Source organism: Nicotiana sylvestris, chromosome 3 (assembly GCF_000393655.2).
Source record: "Nicotiana sylvestris chromosome 3, ASM39365v2, whole genome shotgun sequence".
In the NCBI taxonomy this organism is placed as follows: domain Eukaryota; kingdom Viridiplantae; phylum Streptophyta; class Magnoliopsida; order Solanales; family Solanaceae; genus Nicotiana; species Nicotiana sylvestris.
This window is the reverse complement of record NC_091059.1, coordinates 71,853,267-71,871,834: the sequence shown is the minus strand read 5'-3', so window position 1 is coordinate 71,871,834 and position 18,568 is coordinate 71,853,267. Positions and strand designations below refer to the sequence as shown.

General features: G+C 35.3%; 1 protein-coding gene across 1 annotated transcript; it reads left to right on the top strand.

Moving 5' to 3' along the window:
- Positions 1 to 12,601: 12,601 nt before the first annotated feature.
- Positions 12,602 to 17,048, top strand: LOC104224712 (uncharacterized protein At2g39920). Its single transcript, XM_009776403.2, has 5 exons — positions 12,602 to 12,763; positions 13,486 to 13,644; positions 14,549 to 15,005; positions 15,622 to 15,822; positions 16,468 to 17,048. Exons 2-5 carry the CDS (start codon positions 13,575 to 13,577, stop codon positions 16,679 to 16,681), a joined length of 942 nt encoding a protein of 313 aa, XP_009774705.1. The 5' UTR covers positions 12,602 to 12,763; positions 13,486 to 13,574; the 3' UTR covers positions 16,682 to 17,048.
- The last annotated feature ends 1,520 nt before the right edge of the window (positions 17,049 to 18,568 follow it).

Here is an 18,568-nt window from a genome sequence, read left to right as displayed (position 1 = left end):
CAAATAAAAAATACAAATTGCGGGGCCCTCAGTAAATATTTGCTTTAGAAATTATTTGGATTTCGGGAGACGGTCTTACCCAAAATAAATACGCTAGTCGCTTTAGGCGCGTCTTTAATAATTTAATTTCCTTAAACTCGGGTGCGCATTGATGTGACCCAAATCCCAATCTCAACGGAGTCAAAGTGTGTCGACGACCACGGGTACATTGATTGTAACGCGGTTCGCGATACATTTTCGCAACGTTGCAATTCCTGATAAAAACAGTAAAATGATAAAAACGGTTAAAAGTTAAATTTTGCACATAAGCTCGCACTTGTATAAAATCAGATAATCGAGCCGAATATGATAGTTAAGCAACCGTGCTAGAACCACGGAACTCGGGAATGCCTAACACCTTCTCCCGGGTTAACAGTATTCCTTATCCGGATTTCTGGTACGCAGACTGTAATATAGAGTCATTATTTTCCTCGATTCGGGATTAAAATTGGTGACTAGGGACACCCTAAATCTCCCAAGTGGCGACTCTGAAATTAATAAACCATCCCCGTTTCGATTGTCCTTTAATTGGAAAAACTCCCCTGCGCCCCTCGGGCGCGGAAAAAGGAGGTGTGACAGGAAGATTTGTGAGTTGTTAGCAAAATTGTAAACCACTTGTACTATTGATGCAAAGATGAGAGTAAACTAAAGAATAGACTAGGAAAACTATAAACTAAGCTTGACTAAAATAAAGACTGACCCTATTCTCCAGGCGGGGCCCCTGATTTCAAGAAAACTAAAAATTGACCCTTTTGTAAAAAAAAAAATAGACTTCGTTCTTTTTTCCCTTCTTTTTTTTTTTATTTTTTTCATCATTTTTTTTCTAATTCAGACTTCCCTTTTTTTAAAAAAAAAAATTATTATCCTAGGAGAAAATTCATCGGACTAGGTTTTCTCAGATTTTGATCCTAGGAGAAAGTTCATCAGACTAGGTCCCTTTTCTTTTCTTTTTTTGGTATCTTAGGAGAAAGATTCATCCGACTAAGACGTTTATCCTAGGAGAAAGTTCATCAGACTATATTTTCATATCTTAGAAAAAAGATTCATCAGACTAAGATTTTGTATCCTAGGAAAAAATTCATCGGACTAGGTTTTCTATCTTAGGAGAAAAATTCATCAAACTAAGATTTTTATCCTAGGAGAAAGTTCATCAGACTAGGTCTTCTATCTTAGGAGAAAAATTCATCAGACTAAGATGTTTGTCCTAGGAGAAAGTTCATCAGACTAGGTTTTCATATCTTAGGAGAAAGATTCATCAGACTAAGATTTTGTATCCTAGGAGAAAATTCATCAGACTAGGTTTTCTATCTTAGGAGAAAGATTTATCAGACTAAGACGTTTATCCTATGAGAAAATTCATTAGACTAGGTTTTCTTATCTTAGGAGAAAAATTCACCGGATTAAGATTTTGGTTGGGAGAAAATCCATCAGACTAGAGCTTTTTACCCTAGGAGGAAAAATGTGAGTACAATGGCAACATTTTATTCACATTATCAAGACAAATAAAGGCAAAGATTTGAGAAACATTCCTTTGTCGGCTCTTCTCTTCTTTTCTTTTTTTCTTTTATTTTTATTTTTTATTTCTTCTTTCTTTTTCTCTTTTTTTCCCCTCTTTTTCATTTTTGTTTTTGAACCACATTCCTTGCACTGCTTTGTTCCTGTTGCAAACAAAGAAATTTTTGTTAGTTTTGAAAGTGGTGGTCGGTTTGTGGCCTTGAGTCTTGGGCAACTTGGCTTCTGCTCAATCAACTTGAGTTGGTCTCAAAAGACTTTTGTTCTACACCAACTCTGATTGTTTCACACCCATTACCATTTGTATTTGCAGCTCAAACACCCTTATCCCATCCGGAGATCTTTGCTTAGGTGACATTTTCCGATATCTTGAATGACTTCCTGCTTTTTGAGCAATTTGTCTGTCAGAGAGAATCACAAGTTATCTTTCTTGCGCCGAGTAGGCTGACAGGGGTCTTTTGGGGAGGCATATGCATGAATCCTCAAGTCATGTTGACAGTAACAACTGAGTGTGCTGGCCAAATTTACTTTATACAGCTGAAAAACTGGTAGCAGTTTTGAAATCTTTTCTTGCTTGTTTTGACGAAGACTGACTCAGAGTGGAGGACACAATGGTGCAAAGAAACAAGTATTAACAAGAAATGCCCATGTTGGAAGGACAGAGGGAAGAATTTTTTTTTCTTTTTTTCAATAACTAGCCTTAATGATCATGACATGCATTTTGGACTCAACGGCCTGATTTGTCAAACTAATCCAATCTTTCCTTCTACCATTCTTATGATCTTTGATGTCGGGCCTATCCGTGCCAATCCTTTGCATCAACTTCACGACTCACTTTTGACTAATGGTGCCCCGAGGGGTTTTCACCAACAAGTCTCTCTCATTTATTCATCTATGCTTACCGTCGTCTTACAGTGCCCGTGAGGGTTTTCACTAATAAGACTCTCTCATTTTTCTTTTTCTTTTTCTTTCCCTCTTTTTGTGAGCAACTCGACGATGTTCTACGTCGTGTAACAACTGTTGCTCATTGCATGCGTCTCTTGGCATTTTTGAAGGCATATTGGGAGGTCTTTAATTGGAGGGTTTTTGGATAGGGTTGGAAAGAAAGGTCGGCGTGAAGGCTCAAAATAAACTCAAAATGAGGGGTTGTAGACTTACAACTCTTGGAATCGACTCTTTCAAAAATGAAATAAAATCTTTTCCCCAGTTTCAGATGCTGGGGATTTTTGGATTTTTCTATTTTTTTCTATTTTTTTGCTTTTTCTTCTGAATTCTTATTTTGTTGGACCGAACCGTGAGGCTGCCTACGTATCCTTTTTTTTAAGGAATCAGGTCGAACGTAGTTCAAACATCTGGCCTGAACTATTTTTCATCTTTCTTTCTGTTTCTCTTTTCTTTTTTCTTTTTTCTTTTTTTTTCTCTTTTTTTTTTGTTTGCCCCAACTTTTATTTTTGAGGGCATGAACCTTTGACAATTTTTTTTCTCTGAACTTTTTAAGAATTGCCCCAGTTTGTACTCTTGGGACATGAATTTTTTTTTGACTCTAAACTTGATTCCAAAAGAGGGTAGTCAAAGAAAAATAGCACAGGCTCAAAAGGGGTGGGAAAGGATATAAAGTGTTTGGGTAGCAGAAAAAGGGTCTCCCAACCTCGAGAACGTCAAACATGGTATCTTTTCGCGATCACAACATTGACGAACATGTATGTCTTCTTGGTGTGCCGTGGTCACAAGATATTTTTTCATCCCTTAGTGACAAACTTTCCAACAAACATCAATTGATTAAATATCCTCAAGCTCGATCTTCACAATGATTTGAAGGTGAATTTTACTCGACCTTAGTTCCAAAGTATTCCAACTCTTTATTCATCCTCAAAAGTATATATTTTTTTTAGTTATCGAATTCCAGATTAAATCAGTTCCTAAGATCTGGCCAAAATTTCCGCATGCATGTCATGTCATTAAAACTAGCGGGAAAAGAACTAAGCATGGAATGACACAAAAGGACAAAATATATTTTATTGAGTAAACAACAAGACAAACAACCTAAAATCCGAGTTACAACCCTAAATAACCCAGCTAATGAAAATAGCAACAGAACAGAAAGACAAGACTCACACAAACAGAATGGAGGGATAGAAGGATTTGACTCAATAAAACAAATAAAATCTGGATCACAACCTTGAAATAACTCAGATAATAGAAAAAACATCAAAACAAGCTACCAAGATTCCTTCCTAGTGAGGAGGGAATGACTTTTCAATTGTTATGCTTGATATTTAGCCACAAATTTGCTCATCAGAATCAGTAGAGCCTTCTCCAATTTCAAAATCATTAACTTCAGTTAGCAAATTCCCGAGAGGATTCTCATACTCCCTGTCATCACGCATCATCCCCACAAAGTGTGCATCATCATGTGCAGGTAAAGGATTCTGCGCGATATTCTGGGTGTCACTGTCTTGGATCACAATCAGGTTTTCATGGATCATCCTTTCTATTTCTCTTTTCAAATCCCGACAACTTTCAACATTGTGCCCCTGGGCATTGGAATGGTATTCACACCTTTTAGAAGGGTCATAGCTTCTTGCACGTGGATCCACATGATTTGGAAGAATAGGTGCAATCATATCATAATGCTTTAATTTCTCAAACAAGCTTGCATAGGACTCTCTTATTAGTGTAAAATTATCTTTCAACTTTTGTTCCCCTCTATACCTCTAGCCTGGATGTGGGTTATAGGGTACCTGAAAATTTTGTGGAAGCTGGTGGAGATTTTGTGATGCTCGTGCTCGCCTTCTGGGGTGTTTTGATGGCTGGACAACATACTAATATGGAGCAGCAGAGTATTGTGGGTTCTGAGGTGGATAACAATGCTCAGGGGAGTCATGAGAAACCTGATGAGGCTGCGCATACCTTCGAGGTATTTTCCTGGGACCTCTTCTCGAACCTGTTGTCATCATGATTTCTTTATCCTTCTCAATCGTGCCACTGAAATTATTGGATTCAATCGGGACAGCCTGAGTTACGGCTTTGAGAATTGCTTGACTTATAATCTTGCTTGTCTTAAGACCATTCTCTACCATTTATCCCATTTTGATTGCTTCCGAGAAGGATTTGCCAACTGCGGACATCATGTTTTGAAAGTAATCTGGCTCTTGCGCTTGAAGGAAGACAATGATTAGCTCGTGGTCGTCCATGGGTGACTTAACTCTAGCTGCTTGCTCTCTCCATTTAATGTCATATTCCCTGAAACTTTCAGTTGGTTTCTTCTTCAGGTTTGAAAGGGAAATGCGGTATGGGGCAATGTCGATGTTGTATTGGAACTGTTTGACAAAGGCATGTGCTATGTCATCCCAGACATACCAGCGAGACGTGTCTTGATCCATAAACCATTCGGAGGCTACTCCCGTAAGGCTTTCCCCAAAATAAGCCATCAACAATTCTTCATTTCTTCCCGCACCTCTCAGTTGATTGCAATACCTTTTCAGGTGGGCTATGGGATCTCCATGTCCATCATACTTTTCAAATTTAGGAGTCTTGAAACCAGGCAGCAAGTGGACATCGGGGAACATACATAGATCTTTGAAGGCAACACTCTTTTGACCTGCCAACCCTTGCATGTTTTTCAACCGTTGTTCTAAGCTTTTCATTCTTTGGGTCATTTCATCCTGTACCATCTTTCGGGCAGGCTTCTCAATGTTTGCAGGAAGATCAAACGAGTACGAGTGGTACTCAGGAGAGTGGTACTGCTCTTGCTGTGTAGCGAATTGTGACTCATGACGAGGTTGTCCTTGACTACTGGCCCATGCTTGACACATTTCGGTCATTTGCTGTTTCAGTATTCTATTTTTCTCAAATACAGTAGACTCTTATTGAACCCTCTAACCCTGAGTCTCTTGAGCACTTGTAACAACTTCGATGTCAGTTATCATTTTTTCTTGGATCTTGTGTTTCCAGCTTACCACAAATCGACCACCTCAACTTTCTTCACAATTCAAAACAAAAACATATTAGAATGGACTCAGTTGGTCCTTATTATTATCAACATTTTTCATTTTGTTTTTCATTTTTTTGTTCATTTTTCTTTTCAATGGTTGATCGAACCTGATGTGGGTTGCCTACGTATCATGTGGGAACATGAATCAGATCTTGCGTAGTTCGGGAAGATCATGAATAAAGTAAATAAACTAACTTTTTTTAAAAATTTTTTATTTTATTTTTTCGAAAGAAAGACTTATAAAGAAGAAAGGGAATATTTTTTGATTTTGATTTTTCTTCAGCATTTTTGCAAAGAAAGACTTCTAAAGAAGAAAGATTTTTTTTTTGAAATTTCTTTTCTGGAATTTCGAAAGAAAAACTTTCTAAAGAAGAAAGAAAATATTTTTTGAATTTTATTTTGAATTTATGAAAGAAATGCTTCTAAAAAAAATATTTTTTGAAATTTGAATTTTCTTTTCAATTTTGAAAGAAGAATGAAAATATTTTTGGATTTTTGAAAGAAATTAAAAGAAAATATTTTTGTATATTTTTTTAAAAATAATTAGGGTCTAAAAGAAAGGCATTCTAAAGAAGCAAGGAATGAAAAATATTTTGTTGGATTTTTTGTAAATTGGGGTCTAAGAAAAACCTTTCTAGAGAGGAAGTAAAGGAAAATATTTTTGGATTTTTTTGAAATTATGGGCCGGAACCGATGAGGTTTGCCTACGTATCTCACATCCGGTGAGAATCAGACCCGCGTAGTTCGCCAGTTTTGACATAATTGGAAAAACATGATATTGACTCCCTTTCATTTTTTTGAAATACATTTTCCTTTTCTTTTTTTTTTCAAACAATTTTGGCAGAGTTTCGAGGCATTTTCGAATACCGGGATTTTCAGAACTAGGTGAATTCTCTATCCTACCTCACTCTTGGTTTTTTTCTGTTTTTTTTTCCTTAGTCGGTCAGCATGCAAGCCGAAACAAATAAATGTTCACATAGCACATAGAATGCATCAGGATGGTCTGTTATTTTGGGCACACCTGTCTAGACGGATCCAACCCCTGTGTTGAGTCCCCTAAGTCAAATGCACATGATGCAAACAAACGTTCCTACTAGGGATCTGGCAGGAAGCTGTATTTTTCTAGGTTTAAATCCTAGGGTTTTGGTCTAGACTTGGGGTACACAAGCGGACAACTGGGGCCGAGGAGGGGGCGACGTACCGGGAGCACTGAAGTCTACCCGGCCTTGTCGTTTGCCCAGCCTCATTCTATTTGGTATAATTTCTACAGAAAAAGCGGGCCACGCGAACGTGTGCACAATTTTCAGAAGAAGGGTTGCGTAAGAAGACAGTTATATACAATTCAAACAATATTAAAGCGGTAAACAGATAGCATTTAACACAAAAGGTTCACAGAATACAGTAATACCAACAATAAATGAAGCAAGTACAAAAATCATTTAACAAGCTCGAATTCTTGAACCCTGAACCAGAGATTCTGGGTTTCTCCCAGCAGCGTCGCCAGATCTGTCACACCTCCTTTTTACACCCCCGAGGGGAGTATAAGGGAGTTTTTTCAATTTAAGTGACATTATTCGAAATGAGATTATTTTATTTAATCAGAGTCGCCACTTGGGATAATTTATTTGGTGTCCCAAGTCACCAGTTTATTTTTAATCCCAAATCGAGGAAATTTCGACTTTCTTTTTGAAGACTGCGAACCAGAAATTCTAAGTAAGGAATTCTGTTAACTCGGGAGAAGGTATTAGGCATTCCCGGGTTCCGTGGTTCTAGCACGATCGCTTAGCAATTTATATTTGGTTTAATTGTTTAACTACTCATTCTTAAGACCTATGTGCAATTATCTTTTTACCGCTTTTAAACACTTGATTATTAACTATAAAATATCTTAAAACGAGTCACGCATACGTGTACTCATTTCGTTTGGCGCGTCAAAAATCATGTCACGCGTACGTGTCCACAATTAATCACGCTTTATTAATTATTAAAAAAGTTTGGTCAAAGTTGCGCGAACGCATATCTTGATTTATTTTTAGAGAATCGTAATTATGTCACGCGAACGTGTATACAATCACGATGACAGATTAAGTCGTGCCTAAAGCATTTTAGCGGTAAAATTATAATAGCCACAAAAATTGTCTACTAACAGATCCTCTGCTAACCATGTTTGAATTCACAACTTGTACTAATAAAGACATTAGATTTTTATAAAGTGGATAAGGTAAAAAATAGTATGGAAGAATTCAGGGATTATCCATATAATCTAAAATAAAAGATGAGTTTGAACATAATAATACGTAACTCAAACGAGCAAAAACTCAAACACCATGTAGGCAACATGGACAAAAATTAAATTACGCTACAATACATGGCCTAAATAAGGCAAAGTTGAGCAGCCAGATCTCATAACATTTACGATAGAACATTGAACCTCAACGATTATAAGCATGAATCATAACGTCACCACACCATCAAAACTTTAACAAACAAAAAATCATACAAACATGCAAGTTCCCTGAATAAGAAGAAATGAGAGTTTAGATATGGACCTTTAAGATGACACTTTTCAATTTAACAAGAATCTTCAAAGAAAGCTTTATAGTTGGATAAGTAGCAATCGAAACCGGGACGAAACTCGAAAAGGAGCTAACGAAATGCGACCTCGAACTCAACCGAAGCTTGTGAGTGTCATGGTGTTTTGGGAATGATTTTAAGCTGGGTTTTAATGCTAGGTAGCGCATGTTTCAGATGGGAAATTAGAGGGGGTTTAGAGCTGATTTTTATGCTGCTTTATGGCTCTTTTCCGTTCTCACCGGCAAACTGAAAACTGAGCGGAAAATGGAGTGACTCCGACGAGGATTTTATAGCAGTTGGGTGGCAACGGTGACTGACAAATTGGGAAGTTGAGCAGAAGCAGCAAGTAGTTTATAGGTGTTTTGGTCCTAAAATGAGGGAAAAGGCTATCGTTCTTCAGGTGAGGAAGGTTTTTTGGCTGCTTCTCCTAGGGTGGTGCTATTTTCCCTTTTTTGGGAATGTTGTCGTGCTTCCCTTTTTTGTGTAGGCTAGGTCTATTTTAGATGTTAGATACTATACATAGGGGTAGGGATTAGGTTAGGGGTATGGGCCTAGGAATTATGGGCTAGGGAATTGGGCCAAAGACTAAAAAATGGACTATATGATTTATAAAGATGGGATAAACCAACCTAAAACTAATTCATCCTTCTAAAATTATGTAAAATTATAATATAAAATATAAAACTAATTATAATTAATTGAACTAAACTATAAAACATAAAACTATTTTTGTGTTTTCAAGATTATATAAAAATAAAGATAAGGTACTATTTTTTGTATATTTTTTTATTTAAATTTATGAAAGATACGTAAACTAAAATATTTTTTGTAATTTTTATTTTTATGACGAAAATAAAGTAAAGAAGTCAAAAATAGTTAAAATAGCTATATTAGGCCTAAATTAAATATTTACGTGCTAAGATGTGAAAAATCTTGGTGAGGGTCAAAAATCACATGTCTACAGGTACATATTGTTTATGTACTCAAACTACGCTTATATACTTAATTGTATAGGATCTGAGGCAGGTACATCTGGCTACCAGTCTGGTGCGCGTTCTTGATCGTAGTCCGAGACTTCCACGGTGAGCTGCTCCCTTCCTATGCCGTTCAGCAACATGATAGAGTCTCTTTGTACTTTTGGCTGTCTATTCTATTTCAGACAGTAGGATAGATTTATTTTTTTGTATATTCTACTAGATGCCCACATACTTGTGACACTAGGTCTTGGCACACACATTGGTAGATTATTCTTTTGGGGTAGTATAATTATTTTTGTACGTTACTAACTATCACTTGTTTAAAATTCAAATTAAGAAATTGCTGCAACTGTTTTAGTAAAGTAAACCTAGAACTTATCACTATTTTTGTGTTGGCTTGCCTGACAATGGTGTTGGGCGCCATCACAATCTATAATGAAATTGAGTCGTGAGATCTACCTTTTGTTAGATTTGCTTTATTTTTTTTATCATATTTGAATTTATATTTTACTTAAAGGAATCGAAGAATATTTACCGTAAGTGATTTTACTTTTCCTAAAAGGAAAATATAAATCTCTTTTGTAGTTGACAAATCTCTTTCTCGTAGAAAAAATATTACGGAACTCTAAAATTAATTAAGGATCTCTCCTTCAAAAACACAATTGCATCCACAATATAGTTCTTAAAAAGAGTTATGTTTAGGGAAAGAATTTATTCTTTTATATTAGTAGATTGATGTAGGTCAATGATGTAAAAATAGCACGGTATAGTCAGTTTTCGGACTGAGCATTCAAAAATAGCCAGCATTTTCGAAGTCAATGAAAAATAGCCACTATTTTGCTGTAACAGAGACCGGTCTAGCATAATATACTGGAGTTCGGTGCACCTATGTATGAACTCCAGCCGGTATACTTTGCTGACTCCAGTATAATATAATGGAGACTGGAGCACCGGTGCTCCAAACTCCAGTATATTATGCTGGACAATTATACTTGCTAGAACTCCAGTATATTATGCTGGAGTTCTAGTGTACTTATGCTAAAACTCCATCATATTATGCTGGAGTTCCAGCATACTTATCCTGGAACTCCAGTATAATATGCTGGAGTTCAAGCATACTTATGCTGGAACTCCAGTATAATATACTGACGTATTTTTCGGGTTTTGAACAGTGTTTTCGCTCAGATTTATCTTTACATGAAAAGTGACTAAATTTCGATTACTTTTGAAACTGGGCTATTCCAGTATATTATACTGGACAATTATACTTGCTAGAACTCCAGTATATTATACTGGAGTTCTAGTGTACTTATGCTGAAACTCCACCATATTATGCTGGAGTTCCAGCATACTTATCCTGGAACTCCAGTATAATATGCTGGAGTTCAAGCATACTTATGCTGGAACTCCAGTATAACATACTGGCGTATTTTCCGGGTTTTGAATAGTGTTTTCGCTCAGATTTATCTTTACATGAAAAGTGGCTAAATTTCGATTACTTTTGAAATTGGGCTATTTTTGAACGACCCGTTGTAAATCTAGTTATTTTTGAATTTCTCCCGTCAATGACTAAACTATATTAAAGTGTAATGTCTCTTTTAGTATAATTCTCTTTATCGTCTGATTTATCATCATATAACTTTTATTGTTAGCTTCTGTATGATGCCTTATTATTTCGACCCCAACATTTTTTTTTTGTTTTAGTTGGTACCGGAAATACTCATTTTCTAAATTAAAGCTCCTTCTGTCAAATACACCATAATCAACGGAAGGTATACTCCATAGGTACTTCGTACGTCCATAGCTGTTCTACTATACGAATTTATATATTCTTTCAAAAATTAAAAGCAAATAATGACGTAAAATATGTTCTCTTTATCAAAATCAAAATTTGAAATATTCACATTAACAACTAAAGCTGTCAAAATAGGTCAGCCCAGCCCAGCCTAGTCCAAGCCTCGTGGGCTTTTAAAATTTGAAGGGTTAGGAATGGGCCGGCCTGTCATATGAATGGGCCTTAAAATGGTCAGCCCAACCCAGCCCTAAGAGGGCCACGGGCTAGGGCGGGTCGGACCTTCAATTTGTTTTAGAAAAAAAATTTCTTTAAATCCTCAAATATTTTTTCGTGACATAATCGATTAATCATGTAAACAACTTCTGTTTGCGTATAGCGTAAAAAAGCTTGATATTTGAGAAGAATCTCATAATTGAAATGCAAATTCTCTATATCTCTAAGTATTCTTTTTTAAAGTTACATGAATATTTTCTTAATACTTTTCTTTCATATTCCTCAGATTCAAGGATTGCTTCAATAAGTTTATATGCTGAGATTTTTTTAATTCAGGATTAACATCATTTGCTGATATCATCATTATAGTCTATGAAATTTTTAAAATTTCTGAAATTTGCTAGTGGTCAATTTTTTTTTTTTGTGTGTGTATTTAACATTGATCTTTTTCGATATTGAAAAGTAGTTTAAATATTAATAATATATTAAAGTAATCCAAACTAATCATTGGCTACTTAAAGTAATATTTTTCTTTTGAAAAAATATTATTATTGGCCATCTAAAACTTTTCGTGTTCATTATTAATTAAGAAAAATAAAATTTAATTTTGTCATATTACATGCATGTCAAAAATATAAATTCTAATTGATATGGAAGGTAAATGAGCAATCTAGGGTTGAGGAATAGTGATTATAGTTCATATTTTTTAAATATTAAATATTTGATAGTTAATTAATTTTTGGCCGACGGGTCGGCCCAAGCCCAGCCTCGATCAAGCCTCACGGGCTAGTGGACTGACTTGGGTCAGGCTTATAAGCCTCAGTTTTAAATAGGCTAAAATATCCTAGCCCAACCCTACCCAAGAAGCGGGCTGGGTTGGGCTAGCCTCACGGGCCAAGCCCATTTTGACGGCTCTATTAACAATTGCGTTGTTATTGTTAAAATAGCATGAGCCAGCCAGTTTTCGGACTGGTCATTCAAAAATAGCGAGCGTTTGCAAAGTCATTGAAAAACAACCACTATCTTGCTGCAACACGGAAAGTTGCAACATAATATACTGGAGATCAGTGCACCTGTGTATGGACTTCCAACATAGTATGCTGGAACTCCAGGGAATTCTAGTATATTAAACTGGAGTATTTTTTCGGATTTTGAACAGTATTTTTTTCCGATTTATCTTTACATGAAAAGTGGTTTGAAATTGTGACTATTTCTGAATGACCACCGGTAAATCTGGCTATTTTTTAATTTTTCTCATTGTTATTATTGTCTTGAAAAAATGAAATTAGAACATTGGGATTAGAACGTAGGGAGTTCTTTAATGATATCTTTATCTTGAATGGAACATTTCAAGAATCTTTATCCATATTTATCTTGCAAAAAATATTATTTGAGATATTACACTCACTTTATTTATTTCAATTTTTTCTTTGTTTCAAATGATAAAAGTTTTGCAATGGGACCTATATAAATCAATCAAAACAAAATATCTCAATCATTTCATCTTTAGGACAAAGCGCATTTTTCTGAATGCCCTTTATACAGTCCCTCTTTCTCAGCATCATTTAAAAATGGTGATTAAGAAACATTCGAGATGATCCAGATGGGGCACTCTCACAGTCCATTCCAATTTCCTGCAAAATTCAACGTGGCTTTCGGGTAATTGACAAACTAGATTCAATTCTTCAGCTGTTAAGTTGATAAATATATATAATGGGGTTCAGTTCACCAAAATCTGAATTGGGGTTCTTATTAAGTATCTTCTTTGAAGACAATTCATATTCTTGTTTAGTATGAGCTCGATAAAACTTGTAGATAAGTTGTTTTTTATCCTCTGTCCCATTGAATGGAAACAGAAAAATGATTGTCTAATTGCTGATATTGGTATTATTCATTTGGTAATAACTTAAATTTTGGAGGATTGCTTTTCTACCCTGTTTGGCAACAACATCTGACGTATTGATCCCATTTAAAGAATCTAATTAATTGGCGGGATTGTAACCCTGATTATTGTTATCTAATTGCTGGGGTTATTCTTGTTATATAAGAGCTTATAAACTTTGAGAGTCGTTTGCTTTCTGACTGTTTCTTTTTAGTGTAAAACTCAGATTTGGAGTAGTGTCCTAAGAGAAGAGAACATCCAAATAAATGGGGTAGGTTGTTATTTTTGGGTTGCTACTAATAATGAATGAAAGTGATCAAAATTATGATTATGCAAGTAACTTTTTGTAAATTGAGTTGTTTGTCTTTTTTGAGTGATCGGGCATGAAATTTTAAGGAAGCTTCTTGTAAATTGTTGGAGTTTCTTGACAATTATAGCTCGGAAGCTTCCTACTTTCAGATCCAGGTTTGATCAATTTTGTTGTGTCATCATTCTTCAGGTGGCCATGTTATCTTCCAATTGGAAACTGGTAAACCACTTAGAAGGACATTAGTTGAGCTAACATTTCCCCGTCAAAGCGATAAAGCCATGTCTGCATACGGTCATATGATGGAGAGGGAATTTTCCGCTCAAAGTCTTTCAACCAGAGGAGGTTCAGGTGTGCATCCTGCTTTCTTTTTCTAATTTCAATTGACTATAAATATACTGCTCTAGGGTCCTAGCAAATCTTATAGTGAATGCTAAAATTTCATCACACACATTTGTGGGCTCCCAAATGAACACATCAGTATAAGAGGTCGCACAAGTCATATAAAGTGAGTAGAATATCATTCCACGAGAATTTAGAATTTATGAACTACGACTAATTCCTAGGGTTTATAAACTTGCTCTATTCAATCTTATTGCAGTCCTAAACCTACTTTTTCAAGTGCAAATTAAGATTCATACCCAAGGTACTAAAGTATTTCCCAAAACATTGAAAAGACAAAATAGCCCTTAAAAGCTCATTTGATGCCCTTCGGGACCTAGCGTGTCACGATGGAAAAGTATAATGTCATAGTGCCTCATGCTAGTTTTGTTGTGGCACGCTGCGCTGCACAACTTGGTAGAATGGCCAATAACTTTGCGTAGGAGAGTCCAAATGATGAATCACTGGAAACTAGACTTTGAGAAATATGATATTGATTCAGGAATCCTGACCAAATTTCCTATATATTGAGAGTAATACTCTGTTGAACTGAGGTAATATATATTACTTTGAATGGAAAAAATAAATTCTCATTACCTACACATATGATAAAATAACATGAGATATACACACAAAACACCAGAAAACATAGCAATTTTAACTTAGAAGTATATGAATAAGTACATATACTTTTGGCTCATCAACATCTTGTTTTTGATCTGTTGGAGTTGAAGTTCGACTGAGGGCCTGATGAGCGCAAAACTGTCATCTTTATCTTCCGAGTAGGAGTGAGAGCCTCAAATCATGTCATCTCTTTCTCACAAGTTGAAGTAATAGCTCCAAATTATACTCATTTACTCGTGACTTGTTGCAGAAGTAGGAAGCCGTTATACTGTGGAGACGGGGCTTTACATTACTTCTTTTGCTGCCACAGTCCTCATTGCTGGACTTGTGACAGTTGGTGTTTCGCTAATGACCCTATTGATTACATTGGCTGTAATGTTGCGGTCATGTCAAACTCAGAGTGCTGGTGTTGTTGAGAGTCTTGAGATCTGGAAATCCACCGATGATTATAACTATTGCAAAACTTTTGTTCTGCATGCGGAACTAAATCTTTTGCCTTCAGCTTCTTTCCCAGCAATGTGCAAAAGCTTTGCTGTTGGTTACATTAAAGACGGTCACTACCTGAAAGACTTAAATATTACAGTTGGATTGGCAGAGCAATACTTCAGTAATCTCAAACCACTTCCTGATGGCTGTGACGTCGTGTTAATGGACATTGATGACCTCTTGCCAGAAGATTCTTTCTATCCCTACCAAGTGCTACATCGGTAATGTTTTTAATTATTGATATGATGGTCTTTTCTTATGCTCATCCTCGTAGTCAGCATTATCATTAACACTACATTATCTCAGTTGAGTTAGCTTTTGTAAATTGGAACTACAAATTTTGCGTAATACTTTATGAAACCAGCTTTCAGATTTACTGACACTGAAAAATCAACTTAAGATGACCTTAGCGATGCACTGTACTGGGAATTATCTACAATACAATCGGTAGGATGTTAACCTAGAAGCGTGTTAAAAGATTACATTTCCTCTGGGCTTGGGATAGTTAGATTAAAAGAGCTATGTATTTTCTTGTCAAGAATGTGTTTACTTGCTTTGATGTTTTCTACAAGTCGGACACGGTATATTTAACCTGCTGAAAGTTTTCTGCATAAGAATCTATTTTGCTTTGAAGATCTTTTGTTCTCCAGAGTATAGATTGGAATCAGTACTAGTACATTTTATTACTTTCATTCGCCTTTGTGATCTGACAATTGAAACCTCTGATTAACTGTAATCCCAGAAGACCCTAAGAGAACAATATTCTTGTACCTGCCTTGAGTTGACCAACAGATTGGTATTCCCAACTACAACAAATTAACATACTTTCTTATCCAGATTCAAGGAGCATGTTTGTAGTGATTGCATTGAAGATGTGAAATATCTGAAGCACCTATTTTTTCGACAACTGTACCTGATACTTAAAGATGGTGGGTGGAAACTGATTTTCTTGTCTAGGAAGACTGAGAGACTACATAATACCACAGCAGAATACCTTACTTCTGCTGGATTTGGTGGATGGTCATCGTTAATCATGAGGTATTGTTGCTTCCTAAATTGCTCGTTCATAACTTTCATGAATGAACGGTGAAACGGTTTAATAAAACAGATGAATATCTTTTAGCAGATTTTATTTAAATCGAAAAATCTTCCTCACATATTACGTTTTGGGTGTAATACTGTATTTTTATAATCATTCTTTAGGTCTAATGGGATGCTAAAAGTCAATTAATAAGGTGTTAAAATTGTCATAAGTATGATGATGCAGATTAAGTTTCTCTTTCTATCTTCTCTTATTTTCTACTAATTAGTGGAGCTTCAGATGTGAATAATTTGATTTAATTTTTAATCAGAAATTTGTTTCCATCTCTTTAGAGATTAATCCAATTTGTCAACAAAAAAAAGGGTCTCCTTAGACCAGATTTTAATGAATGCAACGATGTTCACTTGCAATCGCGGCTCTCCATGTGCAAAGACAGTGAACGTAGCATTCCCATTTTGCTCGAAGGAAATTCAGATAAAAAGTTCTTTCAGGCTTAATTGGCTAATCATTGATCAATGTAGCTGAGCACCTGTGTGTATCTTGGTGGCATTAAGTTTTTGCTCCTCTGTTTTTGCAATTTTCACTAAATTAAGTTTGCTCCTTATTTTATTGATTTTTCATGGATGGTAATGCTATTGCAGAACTGATAATGAACTGCAAATGGACCTACCTGAATATTTTTCCCTTCGAAGAAGTATACTGCAAAAGGAAGGATTCCGGATTGTTGCTGTGGTTAGCAGCCAGATGGATGCTTTAACCGGCCCATCTTTAGGAAGACGTGTTTTCAAGCTTCCAAACCGTATTTTTAATTTTCAAACGGAGCATTACCCTGAAAGCAGAGATGTATTGAAGTAAACTCTGCCGATGAAAATTTTCTTAGGAGATACTTAGAAGAACCATGTCTCAACTACATATCATATGGAATTTGGCTTGCAGCTTGCATAAGGGGGGAATTGTTGATTTGTCTTGGTTGGATCTTGATGGTCCTAGCCTTAAGCTACATTTATTCTACTCTTCAAATTTTTATTTTTTTATTTTTGTAATTTGTAGTATATTTTATTGCTAATTTGCTCATAGTGACTTGCCATTTTTGTTGAAACAGCGATTTAGAACTTTTCTTCATCTATTTATAATTCATTGTCTGTATTTATTATATTTGCAATGAATTCAGATTGATCCACGAATGGAATATCAAACAACAAGTTGATTGCGGCTTTATCGATGGAATTCTTACACTAAGCTTCTTCAAGCTAGAGAATACTTCCATGTATTCCTTCTTCGGGAATATATTTTGTGCTAAAAAGTGAAGTTTGCTCTACGTACGTTTTTACTGTATCTAAACATTGAATGCACTCTTCAGTTCTATAATTTAGTTTGCACCTGTGAAAGTTGAACTATGATGGCACTCTTGATTTTAAATTTTTATTTACAAAGATGGTCTATCTTGTGTTTCTTCCAATGCCGATTAGGATGTCCTGTTTCGCCACTGATTTCTGTTAATGAGGTGTTTAATTAGTTTGTCAGCAAAGTGTAGCTTTAAAAACAGAACAAATACAAATTAAGGAATCGAATGATTTAACGTGTAGGAAGTACATGGATTATGGAAGAATGGAAATAAGTGAGTTGTGCATGGGTTCATATTGCGACTAAAAATAAGACATAAGAAAACTAGAAGGTTTCCTGTCGTTGATAACTCGTTTTACAAAAATCTATATTTATATATATATTAAAGCAAGAAAGTTAGCCATATATAATTGATATTATGGTTAAGTCAAGTGACAAGCTAATAAATGTCAATAGTACTAGATGAATGTTGGCCGGCCCAACTACTGAGATTTGCTTGCAAAATTTACATTGCATTAGTTGAAACACAATTTAAATTCTTAAACAATACTAAGTGACACAATAAGATGACTATGTTTTCAAAAGAAATTCGGCATCGGAGTATTCAAGCAGTGAAAAGTCTTCTTTCCCTTCTCCAATTACATTAACAAAGATGTCCAACAAAATACTGGTGTGTTTAATTATATATATATATATATATATATATATATATATATATATACATTTAATTTTTTTAGCATCCCTAATTCAGAAGATAAAGTGAAGAGAGCATAGCTCATACAAAGTGGAAGGAGTGACCTAAATAGAGGCAAAGTATTCAAACTTTGATGATGATATGAAGCTATCTTTAAGGTCAATTATTTGTTGGAAAATGAAAATTTTCACTTAGCCTGAATGTGCCTCTGAACGACTTTATATATATATACATACATACAGATTAACATACCTAACATGGATGTGCTAGCCATGAACTTGGTTTAAAAAAAAATATACATCCAGGTTATTTTCAAAAATATATCTGACCTTAAACCATACAAAGACTTTAGTTCCCCGAATGCCTATAAGCTTATCTTTTATAAGAATATGCACCACCCTTGAAGATATCTATATTCAGAACATGTCTTGAACTTTATATTACAAGTTTGAGATGATTACATGGAATTAACACCACTTCCTTAGTGGAGATAAACGACATGTGTGATTTTAAGAAGGAAGAACTCTTTCAATGCTTTTTCATTAGCCATTTGTATTCATCAGCTTTCTCAATACATTTGCTAGAAGCTGATCTTTTTTCCTTTCAAATTCATGTTCATCGTAAACCTCTCAAATTAATATTTGTCCATTGTTTCCTCCATTTATGTGTGCTTTAAGTTAACAAGGAAATACTCTAATAATGTT